The sequence below is a fragment of the Cetorhinus maximus genome, chromosome 27 (assembly GCF_964194155.1).
Source record: "Cetorhinus maximus chromosome 27, sCetMax3.hap1.1, whole genome shotgun sequence".
Taxonomy (NCBI): Eukaryota; Metazoa; Chordata; class Chondrichthyes; order Lamniformes; family Cetorhinidae; genus Cetorhinus; species Cetorhinus maximus.
In genome coordinates, this window is record NC_135905.1 from 29,360,154 (window position 1) to 29,381,712 (window position 21,559).

The following is a 21,559-nucleotide window of genomic DNA, read 5'->3' on the forward strand; positions in this document are numbered from 1 at the left end:
ATCTGCCAGTGTAAGTGCAAAACCACAGATGTAACTTGTCCTAAATCTAAAACATTGGGCGGAAGTGAAACAAAATGGTAAGTTCTCACCAATGAATTAAAGTAGTCAGAATTGTTTTCATTCAGTCTCTGCTTCCCTAATGGGGAGATGAGACGCCCCTTTTAACGATGAACAGTAGATTGCCTTTTTCTCCATAAATAACTGCCGTCCGTCAAAATCGAGGCACACGTGTTTTAAAACATGATTTCTGTGAATTGTGTTTTTATTACATGCCATTGCTAGTCTACTTTTAGACTGGAACATCTTCTCGTAACTCTGTAGTTTTCCGAGTAATTCACAGTGACCCTTTTTGTCTTTCAATAACTGTATCTTGCACTTTATTCAAGTGTGATGAGGAACTGAGATGCAAATTTTAATAGTTGACACTGATTGCTCCTGATCGTCAGTTAGTGTTGCCAGACATTACGATTAAAGACTTGTGGCTATCCATTTGAGCATGTAGGGTAGAGAGAGCAACAAAGGGCCAGAAAAGCAGCAACTCATTCTGAAGGCATTCTTGCTCTTTTAGTTTATGACATTCAAACTCTTTGTCCTAGGCTTTGAAACTGCCATCCATGAGAGAATCCTGTGAAATGGAGAGTTCCAGATTTCTGTCTTTCCAAGGTTGCTCATAATGCAAGTCGTACACCACAAATGTTTTGAGATTTCAACATTCTATCATTTTTCACTCGTTAAAAAATCCCAGAGGGAAATTTTAAACAACTGTCATAACCTATATTTCTAAGTGGTATGTTTGAGATGCGACTTTAAATTCAGGAATCAGACCACCAGTTTTCAAGGTTTTACATTAAACTAAATGAAACATTTTATTAATTTACACAGGTTAAAATAGATACACGTATGACTACAAATTACTACTATCATAATTTCTAATAAATTCCCAAACTAATCTCCATTAAGGCAACAGCAACCCATAGACTTGACCAGACACCAAGCAAAGCATTTTCACCGTACGAATTTCAAATGAGGTTCTTTTCACTTTGGTTCCTGTGGAGATAGTTGGAGGCTTACAGCTGCTTTTGATCTCACATTGTCTCTGCCCTCCGCATATAAAACTGAAGTTATACCTAGCACAGCCCATTGAATGAAAATGCTCATTGCATCACCAGCCTCTTCTAACAATAACCCCCTTTTCATTGTACCAATTTTATTAGTAATATAAACATATTGCTTGGTATCTGCTAGATAGATGTCAGTTTGCACCCCACTTCTTGAATTCTCTATTCAAAAAATGCAAATACACTCAATCTTTCTTACATGTCAAAACTAGTACACATCAAAGCACCCAGACTTGCTGGCTTTAATCCAATTAAGATACACCCACAGACTAAACCTCTATTTTAAAAGAAAAATCTTTTACAATAATATTATGTGCATTAATAGCTTCATGACAACTGCAATGACAATTCTTTTTTCCTCTGGGTAACTGCTAGTGTTTTTCAGAAATTAGAATAAAGCTCTGTCAGTTGATATTTCCATCCTTGTGTTCAAATCCCTCCATGGCCTTGCCCTTCCCTATCTCCTGTAACCTCCTTCAGCCCTATGTGATCTTTGCACTCCCCCAATTCTGATCTCATGCATTCACCATTTCCATTGCTCCACCATTGGTGGCCATGCCTTCGGCTGCCTGGGTCCTAAATTGTGGGTTTCCTCTCTAAACCTCTTCGTCCCTCCCCTCCAGTACAACACTCCTTAAAACCTACCTCTTTAGCTGAGCTTTTGGTCACCTGTCCTAATATTTTTTTGAGAGTCCGTGTCAGTATCTTTTGGATAACTCTCCTGTGACATGTCTTGGGATTTTTCACTATGTTAAATGTGCTATATAAATGTTGTTGTTTTTCAGAGAGTGAAGTTTGAAAACTGCTGTCTTATGCAGTACAATGGGATTTTAACTCTTCATTATTCTGCAAATAGAGCTGACCATTAGTTAGGTCTTGCTGGGTTAAAATGGGTTTTAATTTGCATGGTCCCTTCAGTTGCAGTACATGTTTTTTTTTTCTGATTTATTCATGTTTTAACCAGATTTTTTTCTGTGTCCCTCTCTCTCTCTTTCTCTGTCCTCTTTCAGGAGATGGGCTCCCATGACCTTTCCTGTCACTTATTAGTTCAGTCCGACCAGCAGTTAAGCCTGTGAAGATGTCCAGCACCGTGCTGCTGTGATAACCCGAAATAATTGGCCGGAGAAACCAAGGCAGTTTGACGGATGCTGGAACAAAGTTTTGACACGACGACATCTTGTGAACTGAACCTATTAAGTATTTTCATTAGGGTTTAGCTGCAGTAGAAAGCCCGGGTTTGCTCTGACCAGTATAATTAGCTGTGTTAAACTGTTTGGTGGCCTGTTGTTGATCAGTGGCTTTCCTTTGAAGGTTTGTCCTGCCCATATAAAATTTAATGGGCACCCATGCTTGCTGGAAATTGCTGCCTTCAGCTCTGAGGAAATAGAATACAGGTTAACACCAATAAAACTGAAACTGGCGTCGTTCCATGGCAATCCAGTTGGGGCTTCACCTAGAGCAGACTGGAGTTCCACTGCAGGGCAGAGATAAAACACGCCCAGAGTCTGCTGGAAGAAGTTTGTCTGTGCTAAAGCACTGCAGAATCATCTGAATTCCAACCGATTCAACGATCCTTTTCCTCTTAGTGGCCCAACTGACCACTAGCCACATTCTCTGCTGTCCTCTTTTCAAGTAAGTTCCATTTTTCCAACTTGGACGGAACTGCGAGAGTATTAATCAAAGTTTGACACCCACATGGAGAACCTGACATATCTATGGCTTTAACCTGCGGCTGCTCTGAAGTTGGCTAGAACTGGAACAAGCTCTACATCGATGAGGTGACAAGTTCTTCCTGTGAGACACTGTGCTGCAATCCTCGTGGTAATGCCTCGCCGAGGCCTACTAATGCAGGCTTGGACACGGTGTCTGCTTCTAGGCCTTGCTCTGTTTTTCTGTCTCATCTCCCTCTTGTACTTGCTAGAGTGCACGCCCCGTCCGGATAACGACCCCCTCCTTCTTGGCATTCCAGGAAAACCGTACAGCAAAGAATATTATCAGGCCCTCCTGCAGGAACAGGAGGAGCACTACCTGACTCGTGCTGCAAGTCTTAAGCGGCAGATCACTCAGCTGAAGCAGGAACTCCAGGAAATGAGTGAGAAGCTGAAATCTGTGCAGGAGAAGAAGGGCCCAGCTCTAACTGGTGGAGGAGGCCAGAACAGCAAGGAGAACTTTCCCAATGATTTGCTGGAGTTCTTGCACTCGCAGATCGACAAGGCTGAGGTTAGTGTGGGCGCCAGAGTACCCAGCGAGTATGCGGTGGTGCCCTTTGAAAGCTTCACTCTGACTAAAGTGTACCAACTGGAGATGGGCCTGACCCGACACCCTGAGGAGAAAGCTGTGAGGAAGGATCGAAGGGATGACTTCGCTGAGGCCATTGAGGCTGGATTGGAAGTATTGAATAACCCTGAGGAGGAGGAGGAGGAGGATAATGATGATGAAGCTGGTGATGACCGAATACAGAAACACACCTACACTGAGAATGACTTTGTAGAAGGTGCAGTACCATATATTTTATATTCGGTGATGGGTCCATTGTAATGGGGTAGAACAGTACAAAAAAAATAAGGACTTGATTTATATAGCGCTTTGCAGAAGCTCAAGACTTCCCAAAGTGCTATACAGCTAATGAAGTAATTTTGAAATGTTGTCACTTTTATAACATGGCAGCCAATTTGTACACAGCAAGCTCCCACAGTAATCTTTTGATGTTGATTAAGCGAGTAATATTGGCCAGAACAAACTCCCCTGCTCTTCTTTTGAATCATGTTTGGGATCTTTTACATCTACCTGAGAGGGCAGACAGGTTTAACGCTTCATCCAGAAGACAGAAAACCTGACAGCGCAGTAGTCCCTTGGCACGTCCCTGGAGTGTCTGCCTAGATTTTGGTGATTTGGTCTCTGGAATGAGACTGCCGCCAGTTAAAGAGCTGTGCAGTCTTGTTAGGGCATGTTTTAATAAACAGGTTGCAAGGACCCAGCTACTTTTAGTTAATACAAACAAAAATAAATCACAGAATTGTTACAGTGCTGAAGGAGGCCAATTGACCCATCATGTCTGCACCGGCTCTCCGAATGAGCAACTCTCTCAGTTCCTTTCTCCTGCCTTCTCACCATAACCCTGCAAATTCTACTTTTTCAGATAACCGTCTAATTCCCTTTTGAATGCTTCAATTGAACCACCACACTCTGTTGGGTACAGCATCCCAGACCCTAACCACTCGTTGCGTGAAAAAGTTTTTCCTCATATCGCTATTGCTTCATTTACTAATTACTTTAAGTCTGTGCCCTCAGGTTCTTGACCCTTCCACCAATGGGAACAATTTCTCCCTATTTACTCTATCCAGACCTCTCATGATTTTGAATACCTCTATCAAATCTCCTTTGAGCTTTTTTTCTCTAAAGAAAGCAATTCTAACTTCTCCAATCTATCTTAACTGAAGTTCCTCATCATCCCAGGAACCGTTCAACCACTTGACATGCTGGCTTATAATGGAGTTGTTGCCCGTATAAAACTAGACTGGCGTTCCAGTGCTGTGCCACGGGAGTGTTGTAATGTTGCATTGTCATTGGCACAGTCCTTTAGATAATTAAACCAACGTCCCAGTTTCTCACCTCTGATGGTTTAGTAGAATGTTAAGGAATACATGGTACTAATTGAAAAAGAACATGATGTTCTCTATTCCGCCAAACTCTTCTGCCAACCCCCACACAAACGGATTATCTGGTTAATCATCTTCGTTCCTGCTTGTGGGATTTGATGTGTGGTAAACACCAGATCTGTACTTTAAAGAATCCAAAAGTGAAGCTGCATGTTGAATGCCAACACATCATTCATCAGGCGTGGCGTTTGACTTTATGGTGGGTTTGCCAACCAGTGTGGGAACTGGCAGAACTCCAGACAATAGATGTGTGTCAAAGAAAGTAAGAAAACTTGCATTTATGTGGCACCTTTCATGTCCCCAAAGCACTACACAACCAATAAAGTACTTACTTTGAAGTGCAGTCACTGTTGTGATATGGGAAACATGGAAGCCAGTTTGCACACGCCAAGCTGCCAAAAATGATGCGATAATGACCCAGTAACCTGTGAAATGATGTTGTTCAAGGGGGATAAATATTGGCCAAGACTCTGGAGAGAGCTCCCCTGCTCTTCTTTGAAGTAGTGTTTGTGTATGTATAACCCCTGACTGAAACTGGGTGATCACTGGCCTGAAACAATTTGAAACCTCACTGGTTCTATTAGCTAAAAATGTGTTTCTAATGTGGATCGTGCTAGTTAATGGATACCTAGTTCATTTGAATGTGCAGTTAAAGGGCCCATTAACTCAGGCTCCATTACACTACCATTACATTGCAATAGGAAAAAAGAACTCATTGACAGGAGCTCTTGGAGCTGCTGATATATATCTACATTTCCATATCTGGGAGCAGCTGATAAGACTGTTAGTCAGGATTGTCCTGAACCTTTCAGTGTCAGCTTGACTTGGTCGATAGCACCAAGGCCTTCAAGTCAAAAAATGGTTTCTTTGGGCCCCACTCCAGGACTTTACTGCATAATGTAGGCGAACGCTTTAATGAACATTGAAACAATGCTGCATTGTCAGAAGTGCCATGCTTTGGAGGATGAGATGCTAAACTGAGATTCCACCACCACACCCCCGCCACCACCCTCAACCACTCAAACTATCTGACATTTGAGCTGGAGATGATTGCATCCTTTATGGGAAAATTGGATAAATAGTTGAAGATGATGTTTGCAACTAGGTTGTGAGGCGAGATCTGGGCGTTAAGATTCGCTTTGGATTGTTCTAATAGAGTTGGCACAGATGCAATGGACTGAATGGCCTCTTTCTGTGCTGTAAACTTCTGTGGTTCTGTTGAGCCTTTTTTTTCCAAATTTTTCAAATTAAAGGATTTCTGTCTGTCTTCTGCCACCACTCTATTTAAACGCTCACTCTTTTGAAAGAAAGAGAAAAATAACTTGCTTGAACATGGTAGCTTCTATGTTCTCAGTTCACTTAAAGCACATCATGACCCATGAATTACATTTTGCAATGTAGCCTCTTGACTATTCCATTGCTCTCCTGACTGATCTCCCATCTTCCACACTCCATAAACTTGAACTCATTCAAAACTCTGCCTGTACCCTTGCACAAAGCCCTGTACAGCCATCACCCCTGTGCTCAGTAACCTACATTGACTTGGCACTGAATCACTAGTTGCCTTAAATACAGTGATCTAGTTGATGGCAACACCTGAAGTAGCAGTGAGCATTTGCATTCAGGTGAGAATCATTGCAACCTCCTAATGCCATCTCATTAATGGGCAGTTTGAGCTAATCCATGCTATGTTAAAAAAAAATAGCTAGTTGAACAAAATAGATCTTTAAAATAACATATGTCATAGCTGCCCCCCATAGCTCCATTGCTGAAGACAGTGGGTATTTCAGCTATATGGAAAATCCCAGTTTCTATCCACATTGGGAGGGGGCGTAATTGGCTTCAGTGAAACTGTAGGTGAGGAAGAGAATAGAGAAATTTGTATTTGAAAGCATTATTTCCACTTTTTTTTATTCTTTTATGGGAATGTGGGTGCTGCTGGCTAGGCCAGTATTTGTTGCCCATCCTTAATTGCCCCTGAGAAGGTGGTGGTGAGCTGCCATCTTGAACTGCTGCAGTCCAAGTGGTTTAGGTACACCCTCAGTGCTGTTAGGGAGGGAGTTCCAAGTTTTTGACCCAGCGATAGTGAAGGAACGGTGATATAGTTCCAAGTCAGGATGGTGTGCGGCTTGGAGGGGTGTGGCAGGTGGTGGTGTTCCCATGCACCTGCTGCCCTTGGCCTTCTAGGTAGTAGAGGTCTAGGGTTTGGAAGGTGCTGTCGATGGAGCCTTGGTGAGTTGCTGTAATGCATCTTGCAGATGGTACACACTGTTGCCACTGTGCTTTGGTGGTGGAGGGAGTGAATGCTTTGTCCTGGATGGTATCGAGCTGCTTGAATATTGTTGGAGTTGCTCTCATCCAGGCAAGTGGAGAGTATTCCGTCACACTCCTGTCTTATACCTTGCAGATGTTGGACAGGCTCTGGGGTGCCAGGAGATGTACACAAATTGCAGGCATGTGACTTTGAAGCTGGCTATTTCCCTTTGCCATTTGTCCAGTGCTGGCCTTTCTTCATCTTGCCCAAGCTTGGCATCCATTGTCACGGTCAAGAGGGCCAAGAAGCTGTTTCCAAGCCCCTGCTGTGCATTCTGAACTGCTATTCTGTGCTGGAGGAGAACTTGTCCTCTTGCTACGTTACGACAGTGACTACACTTCAAAAAGTATTTTGTTAGTTGTAAAATACTTTAGGACATCATGAGGTCGCTGAAGGCGCTATATAAATGCAAGTGGTGAACATGAGGGATCTAGACAGAGAAACTGTCCAATAACAGAAGGGTTGAAAACCAGGGGGCACCAATTTAAGGTGATTGGCAAAAGAACCAAAGCTGACGGGAAGAATTTTTTTTTTTTTTACACACTTCCCTTGGGAGGAATAAAATACGTCAACCAGGAGGTGAAAGTTGAGGAAACTATTTAATGTGCTCCCAGTCACTATAGGAAAGACACATGGGTTAGGATCTGGAATGCACTGCCTGAGAGTGTGGTGGAATCTGCTTCCATCTTGACTTTCAAAAAGGAAATTGGATAAGTACCTGAAATGAGAGAATTTGCAAAGCTATGTAGAAAGGGCGGGGGAGTCGGGATTAGCTGAGTTGCTCTGGCAGATAGCTGGCATGAACACAACAAGCCAAGGAACCACCTCCAGTGCTGTAATCATTCTATGATTCAGTCTTTTTTTTCTTGTTTTCCATCTGTCTTTGTTGGGATATACCTGGATTCTCACATGTCTTTCCCATAGTGACGGGGAGCACATTAAATCGTTTCCTCAACTTTCACCTCCTCATTGACATTGTTTATTCTTCCCTGGGGAACAGTTCTGTGGGCAGTTTACCTACCCCTCCCCATGCTCCCACAGTCCAGTGCATCACTGTTCTGAGATGATACACTGATGCTACCGCCTGTGACACCCCTTCACCAGCCCGTTTAATCTGCAGGGATTTGTACATTAATTCCTGACGATCTGTTTGTGTTAGGTGTTTTCCACAGAGGCTGGTGAAGGTACAGAACAGTCTGCCTGGGTAAGTGGTGAATGCAGATGATGATGACTGATTGCAGATGAATCCCTAGCAGAGTAAGCGATCAAGGTGGTGAAAAGAGAATGGAATATTTCAACCGTTGCAACTAGCCAGATTCCCTTCCTTTCCTCTGTGTAATTAATTGATTCTGTAACTAGTGTATATGATATTATGTATATATATGTATACAATATATATTTATTTTATTTGTGTGTGTATAAAATGTATTGTGACTTTACTATTGAAGATTACTAGCCTAGCATTTACTAGAGGTTATAATGAGCAGACTGAGACAAAATTAAATGGACATTAAGAGCCATGTGTCTATATTATCACATAACCTTCCTGTGTGTAGGTTGTTAAATAGAGTACTTGAAGACTGCTTCACTGAGATTACTGTATGCATGAGTTCGCGCCTTGTATCCAGGCTGGGCTCAAGTCATTAATGATCACCTTAAATCTTGGCATTTTCACTTTTGCAGATTTTCAATTGGACTTGTGCACAAAAATGTAATTTTCTGGAGATCATTAAAAGGGAATCGAGATGTAGGGAGGGGAATACAGAAATTCTGCTGAGCTACGAGTGTATGAATCCTTTTCCATATGAGCAGAGGCATTAACCCGTTTATTTGCAACCGGTTAGCTTCTCTGCTGATGTAGCAACGAGAGGAATTTTGGAGAGATATGCTAAGTATTCGTCCTATAGTGTCAGTGTCAGCTCAGCACTAATTTTATTCTCTTCTCTCCCTTCTCTGTGAGGATGTGTTGCTCCTGTGCTGGGAGTCTTGCCCCATCTCAACAGCTGAGACCAGACTGCGTGGGGCTGCTGAGCAGATATGCTATTTCTCTTTCGGCACCGGTAAAGGGCGTTTGTTCATTGTTTGAAATAAGCCAATTTAATATTTGGACTTGAGAATGGAGACCCTCCCAGTTAGGCAGCTTATGTGCTTGTTCTGTTTGAGTACAACAGCTGGCTTCGTACTTACTTTAGCCTTTGGAAAAAACTATGAATGGAGAGAGGTATGTTGAGGTTTCACAGTCTAAGATGACCCATCATATTGATACAGATCATGACCAAATCTAATTGAATGCTTGAGGGGATGAATGACCAACTCCTGTTCCTATGGTTGCTGGTTCTCCATCAATAAATATCAGCAGCTTCTCAAGGTTTTGAGTTCTTGTAGATTGTTTAGGCAATGAGCCAGTTATTAACTATAATTAAGGGCTGCAACGTTAGCAGAAGAAAAGCCAAGAATCTGCATGTGATATGGTGGAAGAAATGTGACCAGAAACGTGTATGTTGGGAAGCCACTGAACCTTGCTTGGTTTCAAACACTGTAGGACTGGGGGGGGCTGAGGTGGATGGGGACCGTGTAAGCGGTGGGAGGTGGCACTGATACAAATTGCAGAATCATGTAAGGGGGTTGTTCAGAATGAGCAAGGCTTGGAATAGGCTTCTTGCTAGGGTAGTGGAGGCAAAAGCTAAGCTAGCTGCCTGTTGTAATGGTGGAAACCACAGGGTATGGATATGGTTAGGTATTGTGCTGATGGCACTGAACTACCCAATAAACAAGGGGGGGTGTCCCACCACCCCCCCCTTAAACAGCTTATATTTCACCACATTTTTATTCCTCTTTAGTTCTGATGAAGAGTCAGACGGACTCGAAACGTTAACTGTATTCCTCTCCACAGATGCTGTCAGACCTGCTGAGTTTTTCCAGCAATTTTTGTTTTTGTTTCAGATTTCCAGCATCCGCAGTATTTTGCTTTTACCCAATAAACAATGTGCTGGGCCTTTTGTGGAACAGCCACCGGAACAAATGAGCATGAAGAGTTTCCGGATGGTTGTTTGGTAAATCGGTTGGTGCGTTTTATTTTTAGTGTTCTTCAGGGAAGGAAGTCTGCCTACATGTGACACCAGTCCCAAACTGTGGTTGACGTCATGCTCTCTGAGTGTCCTTCTAAACCACCCAGTTGTGATCACGAAGGGAAACTCATTCAGGCAGCCTGTTGGCAATGACCCTGGCATCTTTCAGCATTTTGTTGAGAATACTGTCACATACCTACCTGGGACTGGAGCAGAGGCAGTTGGAAACCAGGAGCAGCATAAATAGAGCCCGGTGGAACGGAGTGTGGCCTGTCTCTAACCACTTTTCCATTTTGGATACTGTTCCTCAGAGGACTGTAGCAAGAGCCAAGTCTGTGGCACAGTGGGGGAGGAGGAAGAATGGAATCGCTATAGTAGTAGAAGATTCCATTATAGAACAGACAGGTGTTTCTGTGGCCATAGACATGAATCCAGGATGGTATGTTGCCTCCCTGGTGCCAGGGTCAAGGATGCCACAGAGCGGCTGCAGGACATTCTTTTGGGAGAGGGTGAACAGCCAGAGGCCGTGGTTCACATTGGGACCAAAGACATTGGTAGGAAAAGGGATGAGGTCCTGAAAGCGGATTTTAGAGAGTTAGGAAAGGAATTAAAAAGTAGGACCTCAAGCAGTAATCTCAGTATTACTCCCAGTGCCACATGCTAGTGAGTGTAAGAATAGGAAGACTGAGTAGTTCAACATGTGGCTGGAGAACTGAAGTAGGAGGGACGGCTTTAGATTTCTGAGGTATTGGGATCGGTTCTGGGGCAGGTGGGACCTGTACAAGAAGGATGGGTTGCACCTTAACAGGACTGGGACTAATGTCCTCGTGGGGAGGTTTGCTGGTGCTGTTCGTGAGGGTTTAAACTAGATTGGCAGGAGGATGGGAACTGAGGGGAAATTCAGAGTGCAGAGGAGAAAAACTGGCAGTAGGAAGTACTGAAGTATCAACTGATAACGAGGTTATATCAAGGTAGATAGAATACTTCGAGAGTTTGATAGAATTAGTGTAGGCAACAATAAGTCATTAGATGGGATCAGAATAAGGGGGAAAGTAGAAAAGCCTAAAGCAGGGCTAATGTGCATGTATGTGAATGCACGGTGTGTGGTTAATAAGATTGGTGAACTGTAGGCACAGGTTGACAAATGGAATTATGATATTATTGCTATAACAGAGACCTGGCTCAAAGAAGAGCAGGACTGGGTGTTAAATATTCCTGGGTACAAGATGTTTAGGAGAGACAGGAAAGGAAGATAAGGGGTGGTGGGGGCAGGATGTGGCAATATTGATTAAAGACGGCATTACAGTACTGGAGAGAGAGAATGTTCCAGAGGGGTCAAGGACAGAATCTCTCTGGCTGGAAAGGTATTTGATACAGTGCCACACAGCTGACTTGTGAGCAAATTCTAGCTCATGGAATAAAAGGAAAGTTAGGGAAAGAGAAATTGGCTGAGTGACAGGAAACAGAGCGGTGATAAATGGTTGTTTTTCAGATTGGAGGAAGGTTTGTAGTGGAGTTCCCCAGGGGTCAGTGTTGGGACCCTTGCTCTTCCTGATATATATTAATGACCTAGACTGTGGTGTTCAGGGCATGATTTCAAAATTTGCAGATGATATGAAGATCGGCTTTGAATCCGCTCCAAACTCCATCTGAGGAAGGAATCATTTCTTTTTCTATTCTTGTTTCAGTGCAGTTCAGTTGTTCTGAATTGAAACTTAAATTTGAGAACTGCTGGTGGCACTTGTGAAATCAACTCACTGTCGGATTTTCTGGTCATGGAATTGATGTTAGTAAAATGCTTTATAGTAAAATATAGCATTCTGCTAAAGAGGCCCCTTTAAATTGGGGCTGCTGCTCTGCAGTGGCTGAATAAATTAAATTCCATTTTGATTACATTCTGTCTGTGTTTTTTTTTTCTGTGGAAACCTAATCCTATTGTGTCTGCTGGTCATTCAGTGCCGCTTCAGATCTCCAGAGCAATCACAGTGCAACTGAACAGTCACTCAAAACCTCTTCATCTTCATAGTCTCCATGCCAAACCTTGTCAAAGTCCTGCACAGCTTCCTATGGACATTCTCCACCACCTTGGATGGCTCTGGGTTTTAAACTGGTACTTTACGCTGCCCCTGGAGAGCAATTGAGGAACTTCTGAGGAGCAGCTTTCTAAACATCAACTTCTAACAGTGAAAGAAGCAGGCGAATCTTTTTTTTTAACATTTGAGACATTAAGTCGGGTCCTGTCCACCTATTTCTGTTGTATGTTAAGCTTTAATGAGATGATTAGAGCTAGCGTTTTGGCTGAGTGAAACCAAGTGGGGTAAAGGGTCTTCTTCCAAAAATATCCCAGCACTGTGATTGATTAAGTGCCTCAGTATAAATAGTGCAACTGTATCCAAGGTCATTTCTGTAAGCATTGATAAGTGTCCCCATCAGTTAAACACCTGAAGCAAACTGCATATATGTTCTCGCTTCGCTCTCAAATTCTACTGTTAAATATTGCTTTTTGACAAGCATATGGAAATGTCTCTTGGTTAGTGGAGGCAAAATGTGTCTGAGAGCTGTAGCATGCTCCACCTGGATTGGCCAAGTGATCTCCTTCATCAAAGATTAAGGTTTTTCTTCTTCAATGATGTTTCTCATTCAACTCTTGTCTCCCCGCACTGTGTCCTGGCTGCGAAAGTGGTTATGACCTTTTATTCACAGGCTGTCGCTGTTGCCGACAAGGCCAGCATTTATTTCCTAGCCTTAATTGCACTTGAAAAGGTGGTGGCAAGCTACCTCCTTGAACCGCTGCAGTCCGCATGTGCTGTTAGGAAGGCAGTTCCAGGATATTTCCAAGTCAGCATGGTGTGAGACTTGAAGGGGATCTTGGATGTTGTGGTGTTACTATGTGCCTGTTGCCCTCATACTTCTGGATGGCAGATGAGTGAGTGGAGCCTAGGAAGCATTTATCTCGTCCCTCCTTCCCAGTGGCGTACATCACTCCACAGCAACCCAGAAAGTGCAAAATCACAACTACAGGGCCATCCTAGCACTCCCGTGGCTATGCCTGTAACACACCGTGCTTTAAAATGTGTCCTGTGTTTTAGAGAGGGCACAAGCTTAGAGGACCATTTGGTAAACTCTGGTTTAAAAAAGTATGCAAGCATAAACAAACATCAGCGTGTTCTATGTGACAAGCGGTTTTATTGGTATTAAAGCAGAATATGAAGCACTTTTGCTTCATAAACAAACAGCATGTTATGCTGAACATCCTTCATAAACTGGTATGGAAGGAGGCTACTTAGCCCATTATGCTGGTGCAATCTCCTTAAACAAGCTTCTGGACTTCCCTAAGATAAAAGCAAAATACTGCGGATGCTGGAAATCTAGAACAAAAACAAAAATACCTGGAAAAACTCAGCAGGTCTGACAGCATCTGCGGAGAGGGATACAGTTGAAGTTTCGAGTCCGTATGACCCTTCATCAGAACTAAGACATATAGAAATGATATTTCATCTCATTTCTATATGTCTTAGTTCTGATGAAGGGTCATACGGACTCGAAACTTCAACTGTATCCCTCTCCGCAGATGCTGTCAGACCTGCTGAGTTTTTCCAGGTATTTTTGTTTTTGTTCTGGACTTCCCTGCTCCTTTCACGTACCCGTTAATATTATCCATCCCGTCTACCTAATTCACTCTTCAATGCTGTGACTGACGGCTTCAATAACCATTTGTGGTAAAGCATTCCCTATCCTATTCAGCCTTTTCCATGAAACAAAATCCCCTCATCCCTCCTCTATACCTGTACTTCTAGTCCTAATCTTGAATCTACGTCACATTGTTACCAATTCACTGCTGTGGAAATATTTTAGCTGTTTACCATCTTAAACCCTTCTATAGTTTTGTCACTATCAAATCCCCATAACCTTCACTGTTCCAGTGATTATAGCCATGGTTTTATTTTAAAAGCAGAAGCAGAAAATACTGGAAACATTATTTTGTAGATATTTGTTAATAACTAAACTTTCTCATTCCTGCTTTCACATCCTTGTGAATCTATGTTGCAGCTTTCCCACTGTTCCAGTTTGCTTTCTGCAATGTGCTGCAAAAATAGTCTTATCAGAAATGTCTCTCAGGTGCTGGACTGTAGTATTTCGGTAGAGAGTAGCGACTTTTTTTTAAAATTAAATTTCTAATTTCCCAATGTATTACTTATTTCAGGCTACTATCGCACAGAGAGAGACAAAGGGACCTTATATGAACTGTTCTACAAAAAGGAATTCCTGGATGAATTTCAACACGTCACACTCTTCCGCCCTTTTGGACCTCTCATGAAAATCAAAACTGAAACAATCGACGTCTCGCACCAGATCATCAATATAATAGTGCCGCTGTCTGGCCGCACTGAGGCTTTCGCCCAGTTCATGCAGAATTTCAGGTAGGAGCACCGATAGGGAGCAATCAAAGGCAAACCAACGTGACCCAATACATATATATTGGTCTCCCTCAGTTGGGGTATTTGGTCACTGTGGATAAGATTGAAAATATCAGAAGAATTACGATTGCATTGAGGCACCTAAGGGTGGAACATACTGCTTGGAGACGAGTCGAATTTTATGGCACTTTCTGTAATTTTCATGTTGAAAAGTTTTGCATGTATTTTGACAAATTTTATGAATATAGTATATTTTTGGGGAAAAAAGTAGTACAGCAGATGTTCCTTTGCCTGCTGTTTTGAGGGAATTGTTAACTCTTATAGTAAATGAGTTAAATCGTCCACTAAAATAACAAAGAAATTTCATACAAACATATCCTGCAGCAAAACCTCAAGGCTCGCATGCCTGTATGATTGGTGCATCTGTGCTTCGTATAACTGAACCTCTGCCTGAAGTGACCAGCTAATCTACGTCTAAACACCCAAGTTTTCAATAAAACATCCCTGTTTCCAATTGTTATTTTATGCAGAGATGTGTGCATTCACCAGGATGGGCACGTTTATCTCACGGTTGTCTACTTTGGCCAGGAAGGATTAGATGAAGTGAGGAGGATCCTGGAGATGACTGCCAGGTAAGCCATAAGAAGGAAAGACTTGCATTTATATAGCGTCTATCACAACCGCCAGACATCTCAAAATGCTTTACGGTCATTGACATCAAAGTGCAGTCACTGTTGTAATGTAGAAAACGCGGCAGTCAATTTGAGCTTGACAAACTCCCACAAACAGCAATGTGATAATGACCTGATAATCTGCTTTTTGTGATGTTAATTGAGGGATAACTATCGGCCAGGACACCAGAGACAACCCCCGCTGCTCTCCTTTGAAAATAGTACTATTGATCTTTTAGATTCAAACGAGCAGGCAGAAGGGGCCTCTAACAGCGCACGCTCCCTCAGCACTGCACTGGAGTGTCAGCCATGATTTTTGTGCTCAAGCCCTGGCGTGGGATTCGAACCCTGAACCTTGTGACTTGGATGCAAGAGCGCTACCAACTGAGCTGACATTCCATGCAGAGGGTTTTCATTGCACTGTCCAGAAACTGGCTACAAGGCTCCATTGTGTAACGTATCGGCACCAGAATTACGGACCTGAAGTTTCACATGGGGCAGGCTTTGCTCTGGTCACTCTTCCCTTTGCTTGAGAAATTGGTTATCATTTCATTACTGTGCAGTGACCCAAAGAAATTTTGGTTAGTGCCTTTCTCCCCTTGAACAATATAGATCATTTTATTCTTAATAAGATGTGTACTTGCTGGATAATTCATAGTCATAGGATTATACAGCTAGAAACAGGCCCTTCAGCCCATCGTGAGATAGCAATGTACTGTGTCACATATGTAGGTTTATATGGGCAGCCCCCTCAGGTTGAGTTACATTGGGTTGATTTTAAAATTCTCATCCTTGTTTTCAAATTCCTCCATGGTCTCGCCCCTCCCTATCTCTGTAATCTCCTCCAGCACTGCAACCCACTGGGAAAGCTGTGCTTCTCCAGTTCCAACCTCTTGCAGATCCCTGATCATAACTGCTCCACCATGGCAGTGCCTTCAGCTACCGAAGCCCTAAGCTCTGGAATTCCTTTGTTAACCCTCTCTACTTAACTGTCCTCCTTTAAGTCACCCTTTTAAACCTCCCTCTTTGACCAAGCTTTTGTTCATCTGCCCTATATCTCATGTGGCTTGGTGTCAGATTATGTTTGATAGTGCTCCTGTGAAGAGTCTTATAATGTTTTACTATGTTAACGGTGCTATATAAATGAAATTTGTTGATGCAGCTTTGATAGGTTTAAAACTGAAAATGTTGAAACAGTGGAGTAAAAAGTTTTTTTCTGTGCAGTGAAACTAATTTTCACAACTACACTCTGGTTCCATTGGCTGATGAGTTTTCTCGGGGACGTGGTCTGGATATGGGAGCCCGAACCTGGGAGAAGGGCGAGGCGCTGATGTTTTTCTGTGATGTGGATATTTATATCTCTTCTGAGTTTCTTAACAGCTGCCGGATAAATACAGAGCCTGGTGAGTTATTGATAGAGATTAATAAGGACCATTGTGCTATTATTGTATGCAGTGAGTTTAAAGAGAGTAGTCTGAATGAATCCCCCAATTTGCCATCGCCAAGCACACATGGAACCATTTAATGTTGAGGAAATCGGCAAATTGTCAGTTTGTTTAAATTACTGTAACCTCTGAGTCAGAAGGTTATGGGTTCGAACCGAATTTCAGAACATGAGCATGTAAACTCGGCCGACACGTCAGTTTGTGCTTGTGGATTGCCACGTTTGCTGCCTTTCTGATGAGATGTTACATCAAGCTCCTATTCCAGAAAGCTAGTTGGCGAAGGATTGAACTGGAGCCAATCTTTACACCCTTTATATTTACTTACACAGATGCGCGTTACAAACGTACAGCTCCTATCTCCACAACCACAGTTTGTCTTTGTCTATTTATAGGGAGCTCAAATGAATGCCCAGTCAACGCCCACCACCTGCATATATAATTAAACACGATTCATATTTAATTAAACCAAAGTCCTGTTTGCTGGTGCCAGTTGATGCAGCAATCCCTTGGCACTGTTTGAAGCAGAGTAAAGCGGCTCTCTTATCTCCTGGCAAACATGCCCCTCCTCAATGTAACATGACAAAAAAAAAGACAGACTAAATGATATTCACCTCTTTGCTATTTAGGATATCTTTCTCTGCACAGGATGATAGCTTAATTTCACTACATGATTACAGTGCATTTCAGTGGTGCTATGCAAACTTAAGTTTTTTTTTCACATTAATACTGGAGCACTGAAATCATTCATTTTCTGGTCCTTCGTGTGTACCGTGAAATTCTGCTAATCCAGTGCAGAATCGATGGGCAGAATGGCCTTCTCATGTAGTGTGCTGTTCTATGATTATGTAATAACTATAACTTGTAGCTTAAATGACTGTACATATTAAATTAAATCTACCCCTACCAGCTGTTTACCAATAGAGTACAGTGTTCATTTTTAGAATCTTTTTGACAATGAGGGAGCATTACTGACCAGACCTTGCCAAATGTCCAGGGAGATGGTGATGTAGTGGTAATGTCATTGGCCTAGTAATTAAGAGGCCCAGGCTAATGCTTTGGGGCATTCATTCAAATTGAATTTGAATTAAATTAATAAAATCTAGAATTGAAAGCTAGTCTCAGTAATGGTGACCACAAAATTGTCATCAGTTGTAGTAAAAACCCATCTGGCTCACTAATGTCCTTTAGGGAGGGAAGTCTGCCGTCCTTACCTGGTCTGGTCTACATGTGACTCCAGACCCACAACAACGTGGTTGGCTCTTAACCACCTTCTGAAATGAGGAAGGCAATCAGTTCAAAGGAAATTATGGATGGGTAACAAATGTTGGCCTTGCCAGTGATGCCCACGTCCCATCAAAGAATAAAGGTTTAAACAGGCGAATCCATTGCGTATAATATGAATGGGACAGAATCCGAGTTGCTGGAACTTTGTCTGCAGTCATAGTTTGAACTCCCCACATCTATGTAACTATCTGTGTGGGGTTGGTTTGCATCAGTTCCTTTTAAACCTCTTCATATGGTTGTTAGTACAACTTCAGAGGGACTGGAGACTGCACTTTTTTTCATATGAAAGGTCCCATGCGTCACTGGGTTTATAACCTGGCATTTTTCTTTGTATTTCTTAGAGTCACTTGGGTTTTGTACAGTGCCTGCTGGAGTAATTCTATTCTTTACCTGTCTCCTCTTCGATGGGCTGAATGGCCTCCTTCTGCTCCTACATCTTATGGTCTTTGTAGCATTTAATAAACTTGTGGTCTTTCCACAGGTAAAAAAGTTTTCTACCCTGTTGTGTTCAGCTTGTACAATCCTGCGGTTGTCTATGCCAACCTGGATGGTACCCCATCCATTGAGCAACAGTTGGTGAGTGACTTATTTTAAATGATTCAATTTATTAACTGTTATTTTTAAAAAATCACATTTATCTATATTTGCATACAAATTGGCATTCTGCAGCTTCACAGTCCTACTCCAGGAGCTCATAATCAGTGACGTACTAAGGGTGGGGCAGAAGGGTGGATCAGGGGGAGGTGCTGTCCTATTGGAGGGATCATCTTTCAAACAAGACTTTAAGTGAGGCCACATCAACTCTTTCCAGTGATCCTGGTGGATAGTAAAGATCCCATGACATCAGTTGAAGATGAGCAGTGGCTGGTCAACATTCCTCCTCAGCCAATATTCGTAGAGAATCAGAAGAACTGCTCGTTTATCTCTTTGTTGTTTGTGGAATCTTGCTGTGCGCCAGATGGCTGATGTGTTTGCCTACATAACAGCAGCAGCTGCGTCTGAAAGAAATTTATTGTAATTTAAATGCTTTGAGATATTTCTCTTGGACTTGAGATAAGTGTAATACAAATATACATTACCCTTTCCTCCCTCCCTCCTTCCAATATGCCCTCCAAACACTCCTTGATGAAACACAACTCTGGTATAATTGCTCCAACATCAAAGGATCTTTGAACTTCTAAGAAGACCATTTCTTATTGTAGGTGTGTTTTTAATTTCTAAATGAATTGGGAGGAGAATAGACACATTTCAATTTGTAAAAGTGTGAATTGAAAGTTTCATTTGGTCTCTGGGCTCCACTAACATTACAATTGGATTGAAATTGATTTTGAAACCCTCTACTTCCTCTATTCCAATGATTTAATGAGAGTTGGGAAATACATGGGATTGAGGGATGTTTTACTTATTTATGGTAGAATGTTCCATTCCTTGCCAGAATCTACTTCCTATTCTAGCAGATTGGTTTAATAATTCTCAGTCATGCTACTGAATGATTGTGTGTGGAGTAATGAAATGTTTTTTCACATTGTCTGTTGAAGTCTTGGGAAGCAAGGCGCTCTTGTTCACCTCGGTCCCCCACCAGGACTGTCTTCGAGCTCCCTGCTTCTCATCCACTACCACCCTCCTCTGCCTGGCTGAACTTGTTCTCGCAATGAATAGTTTCTCTTTTCACATCTTACTTCCTCTAAGTAAAAGGTGTTGCTATGGGTACCCACATGGGCCCTGGCCCCTAGTTATGCCTGTTTTTTAGTGTGGGGTTTGTGGAATACTCCTTGTTACAGTCTATTCGGGCTCCCTCCCCCAATTGTTTTTCTGATATATCGATGACTCTATTGGTGCCGATCCCTGTTCTCGTCCAGACTGGAAAAATTAATCAATGTTGCTTCCAGTTTCCACCATTTTCTCACCTTCACATGGTCCATCTCCAACACTTCCCTTCCTTTCCTTGACTTCTCGGTCTCCATTTCTGGGGAGAGACTGTCTACTAATCATTACAAGCCCATAGACTCCCACAGCTACTTTGGGCTATGCTTTCTCATGTCCTGCTTCTTGTAAGGATGCCATCCCATTCTCCCAGTTTCTCCGTCTCCATTGCATCTATTCTGATGACGATACCTTTGATAACGGTGCTTCCAACATGTCTCCCTTTTCCCTCAGCCGAGGATTCCACCCACCCACAACACCCCCACTGAAGTTGATAGGGCCCTCAACTGTGTCTGCCCCCACCCCTCCCCCTCCCTCCCAGAACTATAATTGGGTTCCTTTTGTCCTCACTTTTCACCCCACCAGCCTTCACATTCAAAGGACCATCTTCCCCCATGTCTACCACCTCTGTCGTGATGCCACCACCAAATGCATTTTCCCCTTTCCTGCCCTGTCAGCATTCTGATGGGACCATTCCCTCCGTGACACCCTGGCCCACACCTCTATCACCCCCAACACCTTGTCCTCTTCCCATGGCACCTTCCCATGCAATCGCAGGAGGTGCAGCACCTGCCCTTTTATCACTTGTCTCCTCACTGTCCATGGCCCCAAACACTTATTTCAGCAGTGCTTTACGTGTACTTTCAATTTAGTATGCTGTATTTGCTGTTCCAATGCTATCTTCTCTACATTGGGGAGACCAAACGCAGACTGTGGTGACCACTTTGCGGAACACCTCCACTCAGCCCACAAGCATAACCCCAACCTTCTGGTTGCTTGCCATTTTAATTCGCCACTTTGCTCCCATTCTCACAGTTCTGTCCTCTGCTTGCTATAATGTTCCAGTGAAGCCCAACACAAACTGGAGGAACAGCACCTCATCTTCCAATTAGGCACTTTACAATCTTCTTGACTCAACATTAAGTTGAACTCTGAAGACCATAAACTCTGTCCTTCATTTCATTCATTTTTTTTTTGTCAAGTGCCATTCTGTACCTTGTTTTCATGTCTTTGCTTAATTTGGACAGAGCTGTCCTTTACTCTCCCATTAACACTTGCTCTGGACCTATGCTTTGTTTCTTTACTACAACCATTACTACTCCATTTGCCTTTTGTTCCATGACATCTTTATCGTTTAATCACTCCTGCCCTCTAACCTATCCTTGACCTTCCCTTTTGTTCCACCTGACACTCCCCCCATTTTCTCAACAAAAAACCCATCACATCTCTACCTTTTTAGTTCAGATGAAGAGCCATATTGGACTCGGAATGTTAACTCTGTTTCTTTCGCCACAGATGCTGCCAGACCTGCTGAGTTTTTCCAGCATTTTCTGTTTTTATCTTGCTTTTGTTCCACAAGCTTGGTTTATTTCTTTCTGATCTTCACACAGGTGCATAAGAAAGATTCAGGGTTTTGGCGAGATTTCGGATTTGGGATGACTTGTCAATATCGCTCCGATTTCCTCACTATTGGTGAGTTGACCATAAAACTAAACTGTAGATTGTATCCTGTTGTACAATCCTTGATGTGGAAGTTAGTCATCTGTCCTTTCTGTCAGTCACTGGCAGTTAGGAGTGACCCTTACATCTGGTGGATAGATAGCACTCCTAGTGCCCTAGTCAACTGTTTCAGGCAAAAAAAAGATGTTCTGTCAATGA

At 42.7% G+C, this 21,559-nt stretch overlaps 1 protein-coding gene across 4 annotated transcripts in view; it reads left to right on the top strand.

The window, feature by feature from the left end:
* csgalnact2 (chondroitin sulfate N-acetylgalactosaminyltransferase 2) overlaps positions 1-21,559 on the top strand; it is a 60,025-nt gene that overhangs the window by 35,538 nt on the left and 2,928 nt on the right. For all 4 annotated transcript variants that reach the window (XM_078530996.1, XM_078530995.1, XM_078530997.1 and 1 more), the window contains 6 exons: positions 2,129-3,612; positions 14,364-14,580; positions 15,108-15,209; positions 16,473-16,651; positions 18,459-18,553; positions 21,292-21,373. In XM_078530996.1, coding sequence (XP_078387122.1) covers positions 2,943-3,612; positions 14,364-14,580; positions 15,108-15,209; positions 16,473-16,651; positions 18,459-18,553; positions 21,292-21,373 — 1,345 coding nt within the window. In that variant the 5' untranslated portion in view covers positions 2,129-2,942. The remainder of the gene's footprint in view (positions 1-2,128; positions 3,613-14,363; positions 14,581-15,107; positions 15,210-16,472; positions 16,652-18,458; positions 18,554-21,291; positions 21,374-21,559) is intronic.